Raw genomic sequence first — 18,550 nt, forward strand, 5'->3', positions numbered from 1 at the left:
CTTATCTAGAATTTAGTTTTCACAGTTGCCAACCAGATGCCTCTGGGAAGCCCACAAGCAAGTCATGAGTGCAATGGTACTCTCTCATTCAGGGTCACCAGTAACTGGTATGCCGATGCATATTGGAGGCAATATAGCCATCATGGCTATTGGCCACTTATAGTGTTATCCTGCAAAATATTGTTTAATCTTCATTTAAAGCCATCTGAGTTGGTAGTCATCACTAGGAAGTTCCATATTATATAAGAGAGAGAGAGAGAGAACCTTTCCCTATCCATTTTCTCCATGCATATCTCTATCATGTCTCCCCATCCTCATGATTTTTCTAAACTGAATAATTCCAAATATTGTAACCTTTCCTTGAAAAGCATTTGCTCTGGAGGCCCCCATTGGGGCAGGTGAAAGTGCAAACCAGTAACAAACCAAGAGATGTGTACGTGTGAAAATTGGCCACAACTATATTGACTAAGAAGAATTAAGTGGAACCGGCACAGGATCTGTTGACCACAAGAGTTGTGGCCTAAAGTCTGTCTGACGTTTAGCCCCACATGCCTCCTGCTGCATCCAGCGGGAATTATAAATCTATGGTATGAATGCATTTGAGATACCGTGAAGAGTTCTGGTTGTCTCACCTCAAAAAGGATATTGTAGAGCTGGAAAAGATCAATCAAAATGATCAAGGGGAGGGGTAGGCAACCTAAGGCCCAGGGGCCAGATGCAGCCCAATTGCCTTCTCAATCTGGCCTGTGGACGGTCTGGGAATCAGCGTGTTTTTACATGCGTTTTTACATGTCCTTTTATTTAAAATGCATCTCTGGGTTATTTCTGGAGCATAGGAATTTGTTCATATATTTTTTTCAAAATATAGTCCGATCCACCACGTGGTCTGAGGGACGGTGGACCGGCCCACGACTGAAAAAGATTGCTGACCCCTGATCAAAGGCAACTCACCTATGAAGAAAAGTTGCAGAGTTTGGGACCCTTTAACTTAGAGAGAAGGCAAATAAGAGGTGACATGATATTTCTGTTTATTAAATTTGTATACCGCCCTTCGTCCATAGATTCAAAATAAAAACACAAAATTATAAAATTATGCAAGGTAATTTTATGGAAAAAGTGGAGAAAGAAAAGTTTTTCTCCCAGTCCATGGCACTTGAAATTGCATACAGCCAATGAAGATGAACGTTGGATGATTTGGGATGAAGAAAGCACTTCTCCACACAGCGCATTATTAAAGTATGGAACTTACGGTACTCCCATATGAGGCAGTCATAGCCACTGACCTAGAAGGCTTTAAAAGAGGATTAAGCAATTTCATGGAGAAGGCTTTTAATGGCTCCCGGCCATGATGGCTATGCTGCAAAGTTTCTGAATAACAGTTGCCGGAAATCCCAGGGTGTAGCGGGCTCTTGTGCTCAGATTCTGCTTTTGGGCTTTCCACATGTATCTGGTTATCCACTGTGAGAACCAGATGCTGTCTTGGTAGGCCATTGGCCTGATCCAGCAAACTCTTCTTATGTTCTTATGCGGACCCAGGTGAGACCCCTGGTAATCTGAAATAGCTGCTGCCAATGCAGGAAAGCCAAGCAGGATGGCAGCCAACTCTCTTAGAGGGGCTCTCCAGTCCTCCCATCCCCAGACCCAATACCATTGCACAGGCTCATCCCTGCTCCTCCTAGCTATGGTGGCGAATGTGCCGCCACACAAGTCAGCTTTGGGTGACTTTTTCTCCACTTTCTCCAGCTTTTTGTAGTGAAGTAAACAGAACTGTGCGCAGCATTCCACATTTGGTTGCATCACAGATGCGCATAAGGGCATTGTGACATGGGCAGTTAAAGTTTCAGACTCTTTCCTAATGATCCAGAGCATTTTTTAAAAAATCACCTTTTCCACAGTCAAAATTATCTGGCAGCAGCAGTGGTCATGTTTATACAAAGAGCAACAGGGACTGCAGTGTTTTTTTAAAAAAAACAAAATGAGAAAAATATGCTCAGAAGCATACAGAAGGAGAGGGACACTCAGGCCGCATTCACACCATTATTATTATTATTATTATTATTATTATTATTTGCCCTTTACTCTAAGGTCCCAGGGTGGCTTACAGCATTAAAAGCAACTACAGTAGTACCTCAGGTTAAGTACTTAATTCGTTCCGGAGGTCCGCTCTTAACCTGAAACTGTTCTTAACCTGAAGCACCACTTTAGCTAATGGGGCCTCCTGCTGCCACCGCACCGCTGGAGCATGATTTCTGTTCTCATCCTGAAGCAAAGATCTTAACCTGAAGCACTATTTCTGGGTTAGCGGAGTCTGTAACCTGAAGCGTATGTAACCCGAGGTACCACTGTATTTAAATATGGTTTAGGAAAGAAATACGGCTCCTAAATTACGTGTTAGTTTAATATACTTATGTAGAACTCTATTTACCATTATTGTGTAGGCATCTCTCTCATGACCTTCTGTGCTCTTGTTTTGGGGAAATAATAAAAAACCATAATACAATTTAAGGCACTATTATACCACTTTAAACCGTCATGGCTTCCCCCAAAGCATTATGGGAGCTGCAGCTTGCAAAGGGTGCTGAGAGTTGCTAGGAGGAACCCCACCCCCCATCTCCTTTCAGATCTACAATTACTAGAGTGCAATTCAATCCTTCCCAACAGGGGACACTGGGAATTGTAACTCTCTGAGGGGAATAAAGGGTCTCCTAACACCTCTCAGCACCTTTAACAAGCTGCAACTCCCAGGATTCTCAGGGGGAAGCCATGATGACTATTTGAAGTGGCATCAAAGTGCTTTAAAAGTATGGTGTGAATGTGGCGTCAGTGCAGGGAAAGCACAGCTTTCTCCTGATTCCAGCTGCCCTCTGCCAAAGTGGCTTCCCCTGTTGTAAAAGAGTTCCCAGATTCTTGTTTCATGCGTTTCCATATGAAATTTCCAGAAGGGCAGCTGTGTAAGTTGGTTGTGTGCAGGTAGGGGGCACAGGTAGGGGATGAGACCCAAATCTCCTGACACCTTTAAAGACCAACTAATTTATTAAGGCAGAGGCTTTCATGGAATCTGTGTTATTTTTAAAGTGTCATCAAGTTATTGGGTGTCATCCCCCCCCACCAATGTAATTTATAGCTAAGCTATCAGATAATCTCCATTCTCAAAAACATGCCCACAGCATTGCATTGTGGGGTTGTGTTCTTGTTTTCTACCAGTGCGCAGCAGGTCACTGCAACCCCATGCAAGGAAATTATTTTTTTTTTTAAGGAGAACAGATAAAACCTTGGGAGGCCAATTGGGAGACAGGGAAGCTGTCCACAAAATGAGGTTCATATAACCTATTTCCAAACACAAACATCTGCTTCCTGCTCCTGCTCCCTCACTTCCACATCATACCCTTCCAGGGTCAGTCACTTAGTGTAAATATGGATCCGGGACTCCAAGTTGCCAAACGTCACAGAAATACTAGAGGTCTCATTTGCTACTGTGGATTCTGGTGGCTTTTGAAAAATGTGCTTTTCCCTTTCAAAAAACTATAATTTCCAGCACCCTTAACAAACTATATTATCCATCATTCTCATGTGCTTTAAATTTATGGGGTGGATCTGCCCTCTGATATAGCTATATTATAGCCATTGAATTTCTATTCTATTCTATTCTATTCTATTCTATTCTATTCTATTCTATTCTATTCTATTCTATTCTATTCTATTCTATTCTATTCCAGAAGATGAATCTCAAGGGGTGTCCAGTGTCTATTCCTGTTGTGTTGGCTGAGCTTCCGTTAGTAAGGTTTGAGGATATGGACAAGGTGCTTGGATCAGTCAGGATGACAAGGTGCTCTGTACACTTGCCCCTCTTGGCTGATAAAAACTAGGAGGGAGGGGACAGCTGCCTGGGCCAGAGGGGTGATTAATGCCTCTTTGCGAGAGCGGGTGGCAGACTGACAATGGTATCACCTTCAAATACAATGGTACCTCGGTTCCCAAATGGCTTAGTTGTCGAACAAATCAGCTCCTAAACGCTGCAAACCTAGAAGTGTTACGGTTCACAAACGTTTTTCAGAAGCCGAATGTCTGACGTGGCTTCCGCTTGAGTGCAGGAAACTCCTGCAGCCAATCGGAAGCCGCGCCTTGGTTTTTGAACGGTTTCAGGTGTCAAACAGACTTCCGGAATGGATTAAGTTCAAGAACCAAGGTACCACTGTATCTGATGGGTTGAACAATGGAAAATGGAGGAAGCTTGTTTTCTGCTGCTCCTGAAGGGAAGACCCAAACCAGTGGATCCAAATGACAAGAAAGGAGCTTCAAACCAAACATCAGGAAGAACCTTCTGATAGTAAAAGCTGTTTGGCAATGGAAAAGACTCCCTGGGAAGCTGGTGGACTCTCCTTCATTACAGGCTTTTAAGTAGAGTTTGGATGGTCATCTGTCATGGATATTTAGTTGTGATTTCTGCACTGCGGGGAGTTGTACTAGATGACCCTACAATTCTACAATTCTGTGATTCTATGAATGCACACTAAGGTAAAAGGAGACTGCTGACTTTTACTTAGAAAATTCTGGCATTACACAAAACATTCTGGCAAGAAGCCAAATGTAAAAGGTAATTCCTGGGTGCCAAGATCCAAGTTTGGGGCAAGTATGTACTCTTTGGTGAGAGAGCCCCAGCAGAAATTTAAAATCACAAAATATGCAGCAAAGTAAAGCATGCAAATACGTATAGACTAAAATATACCTTTGTGAGTACCAAAATTTCCCTTTTCCCCTGGCATAGAAAAAGGCCAGACGTTTGGTAAATTAAAAATGGCTAGCTTGCAAACTATTCAAAGTTCAGATTCATATGCTCCAGAAAGTATGCTCCAGAAAGTTGTACAGGCAGGAAAATTCGGCTTAGTTTCAAAGTGGTGAAAGTTCCTAAGTTACTGGTATAAGAGTTACTTGTGAGAGCCATGCGACTAAGTTGGAGCAAGCAACTTGGCTTCTGCACACACTGAGTTCTTTAGATAGCCTTAGGGGACCAAATAATTGATTCTAGTCCCTCCCAAACTAGATAATCTAGCTAAGCCTGGCCATACAGTTTGCTCTATGGTTTTAACCCCTTTATGCTTTAATTATGCTTCTTGGTTACACGAGGCTGGTTATCCCACACTTTAAAGGGCATCAGTAAGGAAAGTACAGCAGGAGGAGGCTGCACCGCCTGGGAAAGGCAGGAGCCCTGGCTTAATGTGAACTTAAAGTTAAGGAGATTGGTTGTAAATATTTGGACTAATGCGCCTTCACTTGATATTTTTACTATTTCCCCACCCCCTCATGCTGAGAGAGCATCTTAATCTGAGCTCAAAAGTTTTTGCAAAGATTTTGGATCTGAAGGTACTAAATCACATCTGAAGGACACTTTTTGAAAGGAACAAGCTGCCTCTTTCCTTCCAAGAAATGGAAGATGATTCATTTATTTTAAAATGTCCTCAAAACGAGGACATGCGGGAGGGGCGGAACACACATCTGCCAAAAGCAGTTTGTTGTTTTACTACACACACACACACACACACACACATTTTTCTGGGAGATGGCACCAAGGGATGAGTTTGGCTCTCTTGCTGTCCTGCAAATTATTTATGCCAGCAAGGTTATTCATAAGATTTCTGGAAGGGGACTACACACACACATAGACAGCTTAAAACATGACCTCAAAAGGGCAAAGTCCTCAGATTAAAGCCACAGGAAACTGTCTGTGTTTGCTCAGCAAAACTGAGGAGAGGATCTCCCAGGGACCACCTCCTAACAGGAGGATCATAATGCTAAGGGATGACAGACCATTTAGATAACATTCCCTCCAACATTCCTCAGATGAAATTAAGGACATTTCTCACACCCCTCCCAACTGACCCTTCTCAACCCCATATTTAGTCCATCCCCACCAAGCATTTCCTATCAGAAGAAGGGTAAGTCCTGCTGCAACCACTGTGCCAACAGGACACAGCACACACAGAGGTGGAGCTAGCTGCTCCGGCACCCAGCACATGTTGTGCACCTGGGGGTGGGACCATGGGGGTTGGGCAAGCATCCCAGGATACGAGCCGTCCAGGGTGTGTGTGGAGTGAGCCGCCTTTGGCGGGCTGCTTCCTGGGTGGTGGCGGGGAGGGAGCCGTGCCGATTTGCCAGCAGCCTTCCTCCCCTCTTCCTTTTGACAGTTCGGGGGAGGTTCCTTCTCCCCAGGAAGTAGCCCGGGAGCAGGGGGCAACGGCGTGCCACCCGCCCGCGATTCCCAAGCCTCCCCCAAGCTGTCAAAATGAAGGGGGAAGGCTGCCTACAAAGTGGTGCAGCTCCGCCCCTTCCCCCGACAGCTCGGGGTAGCCTTGGGAGTTGCGGGCGGGCAGTGTGCCAAATGTCACCCCCCTCAGTGATGACACCTGGGGCGAACTCGAGAGCGTGCTCTCCATGCAGTTAGTGGTTAAAAACAAACAAACACCAACAAAAAGTCTTTTAAAGACGGGGGTGGGTTTTAAGGTCCTATTAGATTCAGCAGGGCGTACTCTCAGGTAAGTGCAGTTAAGGCTGCAGCCTTTGTGACCCAGATTTTGGGTCCTTTTTAGGTTCAGGATGTCACTGCTTTACACCCACCCCCACCCCACAATTTGAAAACGTCAGCTTTGTACTTAAACACAAATTGGCCGGGAACTTCATTCTCTGTGTCTTTTACCGTAATTTATTTAAAGAACAGCAAACTGGTGATTGCTTTAACTTTTTGATATGTGGTGATTTGAATCATGAGGATGCATTAGAAGAACTGCTGAGTCTTGAATGAGTCTTGCTTTGGAATTGAGGACTTCATTAGATTTTCTTCTGCCTTTTCATTTTATTTTGTCCTAAGGGCTTGTTAGAGATAATGTGTAAGTGTGGTGTCAGCTCCCTAAAAAAAAAGTTGACAACTCTGGGAAACGGGGGGTGGGGGGTGGGGGAGCGGCGCTTTGCACCACAGCGCCGGATATTCTTAAAACGGCCATGATGGCTCCTATCAGCCTCGAGAGCCAGCATGGCCAAACATCCGAAATTATGGGAGCTGGAGTCCAACCACATCTCGAACGCCACATGTTTCTCATCCTTGCCTTCATGAGACTGCTCACAAAGAATGCTTCGCCCTGGCATCTGCTACCTGAGGCAGCTCCCTCACTCTGCCATTGGTAGTGCTGGCCGTGCTCCTGCTGCTGAGGTATTAACCCTGCCACAGTTCCTGTTAAACGGTAATAAAGTTGTGGTCCTTGTTATCCCAGAGGCCTGCCCAGATGTTTAGATAGTTGATTTGAATTTTAATCTGTTTTTAACCTCTTGCTACTTTAATTTTTTGAAAGTTGTTGATTTTCTTATATAACAAGAGGAAGAAATCAATAAAAATGTCTTTAAATTGTTTTTAGCTTTTCTACTTGATAATTTTAGCATTTTAGAAAACTGCTTTAGGTTTTTTTTACAATCAAGCCAAGTATAAATTATTATTATTATTATTATTATTATTATTATTATTATTATTTGCGCTGGCTGCTGCACAGCTCTGTGTAGAGCACTTTCAGAGACAGCTACAATTAGTCATGATGATACTGTGGTTTGATAATTTCCTTATTCATTTTATTGCTTTTTTATTATTTGTTTTATTGCTTGCTTTTGTCAACCCTTCTACTACTGTTTTTATTATCATCACACAGTATCTTCATTTTTCTATTGTGCAAATATGATTTTGTTGCATACCTTTGAGCCTGGCCATAGAAATTCAAATGCCTTAGCCCCTAAGCAATAAAGGTTTCAAGTGATGTGGGTTTTCCTGATTTTTAAAGGACAGAATTCAGGCTTGGTACTTCAGGAGCAGCACCACTAGCCACCTCAGCAGTTTAAACCTATCAGAGGAACAAAGCCAATCCTACGTCCTCAAGGGATAAACAGGCAGCTGGCATAAAACAATGAGTCTAGAATATTTAATATCCTCTAAGCCACTCTAGATTTACAAAAGAGGGAGTAAAGGAGAGGTGTCAGCAAGTAACCTGTCCAAAATGAAATGCAGAAAATGACTATATTTTTAAAGTTCCCTAATGAATGGCTGGCAGAAGACACACGCCTGGATCATTTATTGAAGGGCTGATGGGATGTTATTTAATTAATTAGATTTGTTTTCTATGCTGCCTTTCAACCCAGAAGGATCTCCAATACCACTTATATTTAAAATAAATCAAGTACCATTACATGGCAGTGGGTGGTGGGGAAGAATACTTCTCTTTCTAACTCATTCAATCTACAGCATTTGCTCTGGGGTGGTGCATTTTCACAAAATCAGTTGCTATGGCTGTTTTCCTGAGCTTCCACTCCACTGCATCTCAGAGTGCTTACAGCTCCATTCTCCAGGACAGCAGATTGCTTCACTACCCAAGGGCAGGCATGGAAGAGTCCTGTGCAACTGCCCTTGCTTCAGGTGATTTTGCTGGCAACAGAAGACAGGATTTGTGAGTTGTTGGCTGGAAGCTAAGAGCATCTGAACAGCTCTGAGTGGGGCAAAAACCCATAGCCAGCAACCCCAGGGTTTTCAGACAAAAATCAGGTGCTTAATAGGTATGGGGGGCCTTTTGAGAGATCCACATGCTCTGTTCTATAAGATTTTCTTTTAGCTGATTTGTTTAGTCTCTTTTCTGATTGGGTTGAATTTGAATAATGAGGGAGAGTTTTATTTCTGAGAGGCAGTGTCCCATAGTGGTTAGAGTGGCGGACTAGGACCTGGGAGAGACGAGGGTTAAAATTCCCACTTGGCCATGAAGCTCACTGGGTGTGACCAGTCCCTGCCTCTCAGTCTAACATACCTCAAAAGACTGTTGTGTGGATTAAATGACAAGGAAGGGCATGTATGCCACCTTATGTATGCCACCTTGAGCTCCTTGGAGAAAAAGGTGAGATATAAATGCAATAAATAAATAAATTATTGCACATACCCTCTTCATGATAATTTTAAACTGGGTTAGCTTTTTAATGTTGCAGTACAATGCTTAAGGGAAGTTGAGGGGAAATGCTGCGTCAAGGTTGTTCCGTCTATTAAAATAGAAGGTCTTCCCATCTTAATTTTTTAGGATATGGACTTCTAGCACAATGAATCACAAACCCAAAGGAATCTTACTTTTACTGTACACACTTTGCTCACACTCCAGACCAGTCCTGCCACACAGTCCATCATTCAGTCATTCATACCCTTTCACTAACATTGGCTGTTGCAAAAACACTCAGCCAGTTCCTCAAATAGAAATCTACAACTATGAGATGCACAGGAATGTATAATACAATACAGCTCTGTGGTCCCTTTATCACCACAAAGGCAAACTTTTACTGATGGTAGAGCACAAGAACGGCCTTCTGGATCAGGCCAGTAGGCATCTCGTTCAGCATCCTGTTTTCGGTGGCCAAACAAACACCTGTGGGAAACCAGCAAGCAGAAATCTCCCCTGCTGTGTTTTTCAGAAACTGGTATTTGTAAGCACTGCTGCCTCCCAATGTCAAGGCACAGCATAACCTCCATCATGACTAGAGGGATTTATCAAATCCTCTCCCCCACCCCCCTTTTGGACATCAGCCCTACAAGAAATCTTCAAAATAACAAAGCAGGTTGTTGTTACGTACTGAGCTGAATCCTAGAAAAATCGGATCCAGAATGCAGCAGTCTGATTGGTCCGCAAGAGCTACCCAATCCAGCTCCAGGTGGAAGTGAATCAGCGCCTTGCTTGGCCTGCAGGAGCAGCCAATCAGGCTCCTGGATGAAGTGAATTAGCAACCTGATTGGCCTACAGGAGCAGCCCGGAATTAGCCAATCATGCGGGGCCCATTGTGTAAATAATGTATACAATGGTACCTCTGGTTGCGAACGGGATCCATTCTGGAGACCCTTTCTCAACAGAAAAGCCCACAACCTGAAGTGCCGTATCTGCAAAGCGGGATTTAGCACATGTGCGAGCGGCAAAACCTGGAAGTAACCCTATTTGGTACTTCCAGGATGCTGCGGGATGCAACCTGAAAAAACGTAACATGAAGCAAACGTAACATGAGGTATGACTGTATATAGCTAGACATTTTGGGGAAAGTTTCAATCATTGCTACTATGACCTGAATAAAGAGCATGAAATTCACACTCGACTCCAAGTATATTTCACAGGTATTAGAAGCCATTCCAGAACTGGCCCTATTAAATATTTTCCAAGACAACAAACACTCACATTACAAAGAACTCATAAGCCACTTACTTTCCCTTGCACCATTCATGCCTTCATTTCCAGTTTTGGAGGCACTCTGGCCTATATCAAATTAATATCTACTTAGAATAGACCCACTGAAATTAATGGTCCTTAGCTAATTATGTTTATTAATTTCAATGAGTCTGCTCTAAATATGACTAACACTGAATATACCCCTCTGTGTATGCCCAGGGGCTTCCTCTCCTTGTATCATGCAGGCAACTTCATGGCCACCTCTTTTCTTTTGGCAAGGAATTCTGAGCATGCTCCGAGGCTGCCTGTTTTGGCAACGTACATGGCCAATTACTGCAGTGTCTGTTTTACTGAAAGGCACTCGTTACGGTATGCACAGAGTCTCCGTGCCGTGGCACCAAGCAGGCAAGAAACAGGTTTATTTATTGAATGAAGTGTGCAAAGTAAATCACTTCTGGCTTCAGATATACCAGCTCCCTGTTTTACCAAGTAACTGCTGAATCATTACAGTTTCTTAAAGGGCAACACACAGAATGGACACAACTCAAACCTGTCGAACTACCACCATAAGCAGCCATATGCTATGCTTCTTGGTTGGAAAAAATTATTGTGAATGCTACATTAAACTGATGAAAGCTTCAGGATTTTGATAAACTGGAGGAATTACATAAAAAAACAAAACAAGAAAGCTATGGCAAACACCAGTCCCATTCCAATTGTGTTCAAGTGCAAAGGAGAAAGAGTGAAGAGTTTCCTCCACTCCTTTAAAATAGCAAAACATTACGTATTATTTATTTATTTACAGTATTCATATACTGTACTGCTTTTTAGGTGGATCTCACAAAATGTTAGTGAAGCCTACCATACACAGTGGAATACTATTCCTACTGCATGCCCATGAGATACTAATACCATTTCATGTCAGATATTAGATATTGCCAAATGCTTAATGCTAGTGCACACCAATTATCAAGTATTAGCAGCTACTATAGCAGGGGTTGGCAACCTAAGGCCCATGGGCCACAAGTGGCCCACGGGGGTCGTTTAACCAGCCCCCGAGCGGCCTCAAACCAGGCTGCCCACTTGACGAGTCCCCGCGTGCTGCGCTAAACCAGTGCAGCACGGCATGGGGACCCACTTCTGCGGTGCCCAAAATTGTGACGCTGAAAATCGTGTGTGTGCAGACCCTGACGTCGGAAATCGCAGATGCTGGAAATCATGCGATCCAGAGGGATCTTCGCTGGAGTGAACAGGCCCAGGTGAGGTAAACCTTGCCAACCCCTGTACTATAGCATGCCATCCACCAAACACCACCAGATACCTTGCATACCTCCAATTAACTACTGCAAAATAGCTGTTATCAAATGTCAGCTGTCATACTCTTTTTCCTAGATAACCACAGGATATCACACCTGAATGACTCAGACAATATTTAAGAAACATTCAAGCATCCAGCAAATTTCTGTAAAATATTCATCATCAAAATTCCCATTTTAAGCTGATTATGTCACTTTCCAATAAATGAGTAGCCGCCAGTTGTTGTTGTTGTCTATTGTATTTTAAATTATGTTTACTGTATGCATAGCTATCAACTTTTCCCTTTACTTGCGAGGAATCCTATTCGGAATAAGGGAATTTCCCTTTAAAAAAGGGAAACGTTGACAGCTATGGCTGTATGTGAAAAAGCAATAAAATATATTTTTAAAAAGTTCACAGAGGAAAGTTATTTGGATATATTTTGGAGTCTATTTGTTTCAGCTCCATAAACTGGCTGTGAACATAAATGAGCTTCTTTCATTTTATGAGTTGCAATTATAATATGGCCAAAGAAGACCTAATATTTCAAGAAGTGATGCAATCCCACTCACCTGGAAGTCAGCCCTGCTGAATGCAGTGGGGCGTGCTTCTGAATGAACGTGCACAGGGTTATTGGGCTAACCTTTAAATAGGCAGCAAAGCTTCCATTTGATAATTTTTTAAAGTGGAAGAGAAGCAACTACTGTTAGTGTCAGGAGAATGTTTGTGACTGTGTGTGTGTGTGTGCAAGCACAAGGGGGGGGTAGTATAAAAAGCTTAAGGTAAAATGGGTTTCTGTCTATAAAGATTCGTCTCCAGGCCAAGGTAAATTGTGAAGTGAGGCATTTTTTTTAAAGAAAGCAAACAAGCATTTCATTGGACTGATTTTTGGCAAAAGGAGCATTTTTGTGCAGGCGCCAACCTTGAGGGCTGGAAGAATGTAGCACATTCCTTGGGGTCTTTTAAGATTGAGAGCAGAGCTGCTTTCTTACTCTTAGCACAACCCTTCTCAAAGGTGACTATTTTAAAGGCCAGAAAAGAGTTGGGTGCACCCACAGGAGTATTTGATGCGACGGTGCAGAGGAGCCACACCACTAAGGGGCTCCCTTCCACCTTAAGGTGACTGCAGGGAAAACACTGCCAGAACCCACGTATATTGGGGCGGGAGGAGTGTGGCACCCTGCCAGAAGAGGTGGAGCCTTGTGGGTCTTTCCCTGGGCCCACATCAACTCCCCCCTGAAAGGATGCTCCGGGGTCAGACTAATGGTCTCTCTAGTCCTGCATCCTATTTTCTGCCCACAGCCCAAGCTAGACATGAGGGTGGCAAGCCTCCTTTCCTGTGGCTCTCTCACAGCTGAGGGGGATGCATATCCATAAACCTTTTGTGAATCTTTGTACTTTTGTCCATTTATTGTATTTATTTTTCCTGATTTGAACTATAAAATGGTGATTTTCTTGACTCAAGATTGGCTGCAGGACACTCTGGCAGCCAATCTGAAGCCACGGAAGCTGTGCCGGACATTCGGCTTCTGAAAATCATTCAAAAACCAGAACAATCACTTACAGGTTTTCGATCGTTCAGGAGCCAAAACGTTTTAGTTTACAGGTGTCCGGCTTCTGAGGTTCCACTGTACCCTTAAACATTTTTTAAGAAAAAAGCACTGGATATACCACCTTAAAAGAATACCCCCTTAAACAATCAGGGCTCACATCCCCACAGAATTCTGGGAGCTGTAGTTTGTTCAGGGTACTGAGAGCTGTTGGGAGGCCTCTTTTCCTCTCCCAGGGCTACAATTGTCAGGGATCTCGGGAAAGGAGAGATTTGTCAAACTATGCTAAGAGAGCCAGTGTGGTGTAGTGGTTAAGAGCGGTAGTCTCGTAATCCTGGGGAACCGGGTTCGTGTCTCCGCTCCTCCACATGCAGCTGCTGGGTGACCTTGGGCCAGTCACACTTCCTTGAAGTCTCTCAGCCCCACTCACCTCACAGAGTGTTTGTTGTGGGGGAGGAAGGGAAAGGAGAATGTTAGCCGCTTTGAGACTCCTTAAAGGGAGTGAAAGGCGGGATATCAAATCCAAACTCTTCTTCTTCTTCTTCTTCTGCTAAAAACTGTAGGGGCCTGCTAACATCTCTCAGCACCCTGAACAAATTACAGCTCTCAGAATTATTTGGAGGAAACCATGACTGTGGAACCATGACACTTTAAATGCATAGTGTGAACTTGGCCATGAAGTTTCATTCTATGTCTGTATTTATAAGCCACCTTTCTGCAAAGGCATCCAAGGTGGTTCTCAAATTTTAAAGATGGCAACCGTTTTGCACGAGGGCTTCTGTTCCTGGCCCCCATGCATGGCTGTTGAGCGTGTATAAACACACCTTGCCCATTCCACCCCCAACCCCCATTCTGCCCTCTTCGAGGTCCAAAAGGACCCACACATTGATGATATTGCTGAAATAATTTTTAAAGTGGAATACAAGAAAGGAAGGCGGGTGGAAGTAAGGAAAATAAGATTTGGAAGGGTATTAACTTGAAAGAGAGCTTTTTTATGCTAAATTTTCTTTTTTATGTTTTTCTTTTTTCTGTTTGTATTTTTGATGTGTGTTGTTTGTTGTTTTTGTGATTTGAGTTAATTTTTTATTGGTTGTTAACTTTTGTAAAATTTAATAAAATATGATTTTTTTTAAAAAAAGGACCCACACATTGGAGGTTGCACATCAGTTGGACTCATGCAAAATGGTCGCCATCTGTCCTGAAAGGAACACACATCAATTGTCTATTTCCTTACATTTATACCCTACCTTTCTTCCACTATGTAAACACCCAGCCACTGAACAGCAAGGTGGTACCCACCTGGACATTCAGAACAACACCCTGAGAGTCACCTGTTGGGCCTATTTTTCAGGGAACATCCCTGATTTAGAGAAGCCATCCCGGTTTCTGATTTGATTCTGAAATGTCCCACCTTTCCTTAGGACGTCCTTAGGATGTTGGCGAAAATGGAGCTATCCAACCCCCCAAGCTGTCTGAAGGCATTCCTGTATAGGGAAGGGGGTTTATGTTTAATGTTTTGTCATGTTTTTATATATGTTGGAAGCCGCTCAGAGTGGCTGGGGCAACCTAGTAAGATGTGTGGGGTATAAATAGTAAAATTATCATTATGGAATGGATGTCCCTATTTTCATCGGAAAAATGTTGGAGGGTATGTACTAAGCGCCCCTTCTGACGCTGATGCCATGAGTCGCTGACTCCCTTACTTAAGCCTAGAGCTTTATTTTCAGCCAGAACTCAGTTTTGGCCCCTTCTAAGAGAATGAGGCAAACGTTCATGGTGAGTTCCAGCACCTCTTTTTCTAGAAAAATAGCACTGCTTATTTTATTTATTTATTTACTGAATTTATATACATTATGCTGTATTATAACTATCATTTGCAGACATTTCCTATACCACAAATGTGTCATTTCTCTCTCCATAGCCATCCATAAAATGATTTATGTTCTATAGGGGGAAAAACATTTACTTTTGTGTGTCCTCCTGGATCAATGGGCAGCCAAGCCTGTTTGATAACTGGCAGCATAAAGTGTACACACACACACACACACACACACACACACACACCTACCTTAGGGGTGTGCAAGAGTCCCAAAATTTGCCTTGTATCTGCTTCCAAGTTGCTTTCTTGCTCTCTCCACTCAACCCATATTGTTGCTGTTTTATTTGTTTGTTTGTTTATATTCAACCTTTTCCCCAAACTGGGACTCAAAGTGCTTTGTACACATTAAAATAACACAGATAAGATACAGAAAGCTGAAAACATACAAAAAGTATTTAAAAAGTAATGAAAACAATACCAAAAAATCGTATTGAAATACCGATAATAAAGCCCTATTTAAAACCCTTTCCTTAAAAACCAGCCAGTTCCTAAAGGCCTGCTGAAACAAAACAGTACTCACCTGCTGGCGAACCCCCAAGGTGAACCCTGAGCTATTCTGCATCTTGCATGAAGCAAAACTAGAACTTTTCTCTTTCTTTTATAAACTGGGTGAAATTTATAGGCACAGCAGCCATTCCAGGGCGGACCAAGCCTGCCATATTGCAGGTAAATAGGTCCCCACAAACAGGGATTTGTTTTGTGGGAAGAAAGAAAGAAAAGATTGACTTTCCTCCACAATCCTCCATCTCTTGCTCTTTGCTACCTTAAAATGATGAAGAGCTGTCCAATTGGTCTGCATTATTGTTTGCTTGCACTTTTTGCTTAGAACGTCTCAGCTTTTCCATTGGCCTTTTACCTTTCCAGGGCTTGTGACCTCTATCAGTCTTGCAGGCCTCCAAGAGTCCCCAAAACACAAAGCTTTGCAAAACGTAGGAACGTAGGGCTCTGAAGAGCATTACAGGGTTTATCATTTTAATCTTTTTTAAAAAATTATCTGCTGCTAGGCTTTAGCAAAACAGAGCTCCTGCTGGCATGTTTGCATCATGTTGCCCCTCTACACTGCCCCCCCCCCCCGCAGAAATTGACTTCTTTGGCTCACACAACAGATCTTTGGACCAATGCGTCCAAAATGTTTTGAAAAGAGGTAGACATTTAAACCAATCCTTTCAGACAGCAGAGGCAGTTACTCCAGCAATACAGCAATTCCTGGCCTCCCACCACCAACAAGCTAACAATATCACAATATAGGAAGTTCATTCTTCATAACTGATTGATTTTCTAGCCATGGCCAATAAACAGTATATCTGCGAAATAATAGGCACTTTAGTACTCATGCATTAAAGTACGTACATACATTGTCCTCATCGAAATGCTCTCCCATAAGTCTCTCTGTCCCATTTATTCTAAATTTACCATTTCTCGAAAAGGGTTTTTCCATCAGATATTCTGTAGAGGTAAGTATGATTTTGCAAGGATACTGCAAACAAACAAACAAGCAAGCAACCTTACATGCTTCAGTGCAACTGTGGGCTTATCCACAGTTACTTTTTGCCCCACACTTTCCAGGCACAGTCCATGCTTTAAAGCTCTATGTCCAAGTGCTCTCTTTTTTATACCTGTGGAATCCCACTCTTTAAAGCTCCATTGGAGCAAGCAGCAATCCACAGAAAACCCCAATTGATGTTTGTTGCACTTTAGCTTTAAAGAGTGAGTTTTCGGACTACTTGACCTTGAAGATCCCTTTCGACTCTACAATTCTGATTCTTCAGCTGTAGATTCCTGTAATTCTTTTAAAATCTGTCTCCTTGTTAAACTCAGCCTGCTCTCCTCAGTTTGATTACACCCATATCATACATTTAAAGCATTATTACACTGCTTTTAACAGTCATGGAGAACCAGAGAGGTACAGTTCCCAGCACCCTTAACAAACTACAACTTCCAGCATTTTTCATGACTGTTACAGTGACATAATAGTACTTTATATCTATGGTGTGGATGGGATGCATGTGAGTCTTTCTCACTACGAGGATGTTTTCTGCTCTTTCTTTGCATTCCTAAGTTAGGGATAGAAGTCCAGCTCAGCTTGCATTTTAGTGTGAACCTTTCTAACTCACACACATACATGCACTACATATCTCCTTCAAAATTTAGCACTTCAATACATTTTGTGTTGCAGTTTTCCAATCCCCCGCTCCTAAATATGTACAAAACGCACATATCGGGAGACAGTGTGCTTACAAATGCATAGATGTGTTGCAATAGCATATCAAGAAAATGTGCTACATTAGGTAGAACTGCTTGCAAAAATGTGTATATTAGGATAAAGTGCTCCCTAAATGCTGATAATTTCTTGTGAGGACTTTTTAAAATCTGACAAACTGAAATTAAGATTTGGAAAACAAGTAAGTAAAATTGCCTATCTGTATTTAAGACTGAGGACGTGGGTGGCGCTGTGGGTAAAACCTCAGTGCCTAGGACTTGCTGATCGTAAGGTCGGTGGTTCGAATCCCCGCGGCGGGGTGAGCTCCCGTCGTTTGGTCCCAGCTCCTGCCCACCTAGCAGTTCAAAAGCACCCTTAAGTGCAAGTAGATAAATAGGTACCGCTTTATAGCGGGAAGGTAATGGCGTTCTGTGTGCGGCGGTGGTGCTGGCTCGGCAGCTGCAGCTTCGTCACGCTGGCCACGTGACCCGGAAGTGTCTTCGGACGGCGCCGGCTCCCGGCCTCTCAAGCGAGTTGAGCACGCAACCCTAGAGTCGGACACGACTGGCCCGTACCGGCAGGGGTACCTTTACCTTTATTTAAGACTCATATTTTTCTTTAGCTTCTTTTTTGGGGGGTGGAGGAAGGGGACTCTTGTATGAGAACTCTTAAGCACTCATCCCCCTTCTAATGCCCAATGTTTCACAACTTGAGAACCAAACACCAAGGGTTTTTATCCATACTGTACTTACCTTTTGCCCTGCACTTCCCAGGCACAGTCCACGCTTTCATGTTCTGGGTATGCGTGGGCCTTTCTTTGTCCTGCTGTTTAGGACTGAATCACAGCAAACATAAATTTGAATTTTCTGCAGACTTCTGCTTGCTCCGATTGAGCTTTAAAGAGCAGGTTTTCACAAAGAGAAAAAATTCTTTACGTAGTGCTAGCAGTGCAGACACTACATGCAAAACATCAGTAATTCATTCTTTAAAGAGGTGTTCATTATACTATGGGAATCTGATGCTTTAAGTAGAACCATAGAATCTTATAATCAATTGTAGAGTTAGTTGGAAGGGGCCATAAGGATCATCTAGTCCAACACCCTGCAGGCAGTAATATGCAACTGTCCCATATAGGGATCAAACCTGGGCATTATCAGCACCATGCTTTAACCAGCTGAGCTAACTTGATTTTTTTTTTTTTTTACAAGACAAGGAAAGCAATGAATCAATGAGTTTGAACAAGAATGGGAACTAGTTAAGAATTATTCTTAAAGCAAGGGATCTGTTGTACAACCAATCTTCTATACGTACAATATGACTAATTTAATAAGGCCTAACTACTATTATGATTGGACACGGGTGGTGCTGTGGGTTAAACCACAGAGCCTAGGGCTTGCCGAACAGAAGG

General features: G+C 43.0%; 1 protein-coding gene across 9 annotated transcripts in view; it reads right to left on the minus strand.

Moving 5' to 3' along the window:
- The window catches only part of LOC310836604 (rho GTPase-activating protein 20-like), a 94,589-nt gene that overhangs the window by 49,696 nt on the left and 26,343 nt on the right, over positions 1-18,550 (minus strand). The window contains exon 1 of one of the 9 annotated variants that reach the window (XM_083722087.1): positions 16,920-17,009. The exons of the other annotated variants lie outside the window; for them this stretch is intronic. Within the exon in view, the coding sequence (XP_083578213.1) occupies positions 16,920-16,994 (75 nt within the window). The 5' untranslated portion in view covers positions 16,995-17,009. Of the gene's footprint in view, positions 1-16,919; positions 17,010-18,550 lie in introns of those variants that run through there. 9 annotated transcript variants of the gene reach the window in all.

Source organism: Podarcis gaigeae (genome assembly GCF_964106915.1).
Source record: "Podarcis gaigeae genome assembly, chromosome: Z".
Classification (NCBI taxonomy): Eukaryota; Metazoa; Chordata; class Lepidosauria; order Squamata; family Lacertidae; genus Podarcis; species Podarcis gaigeae.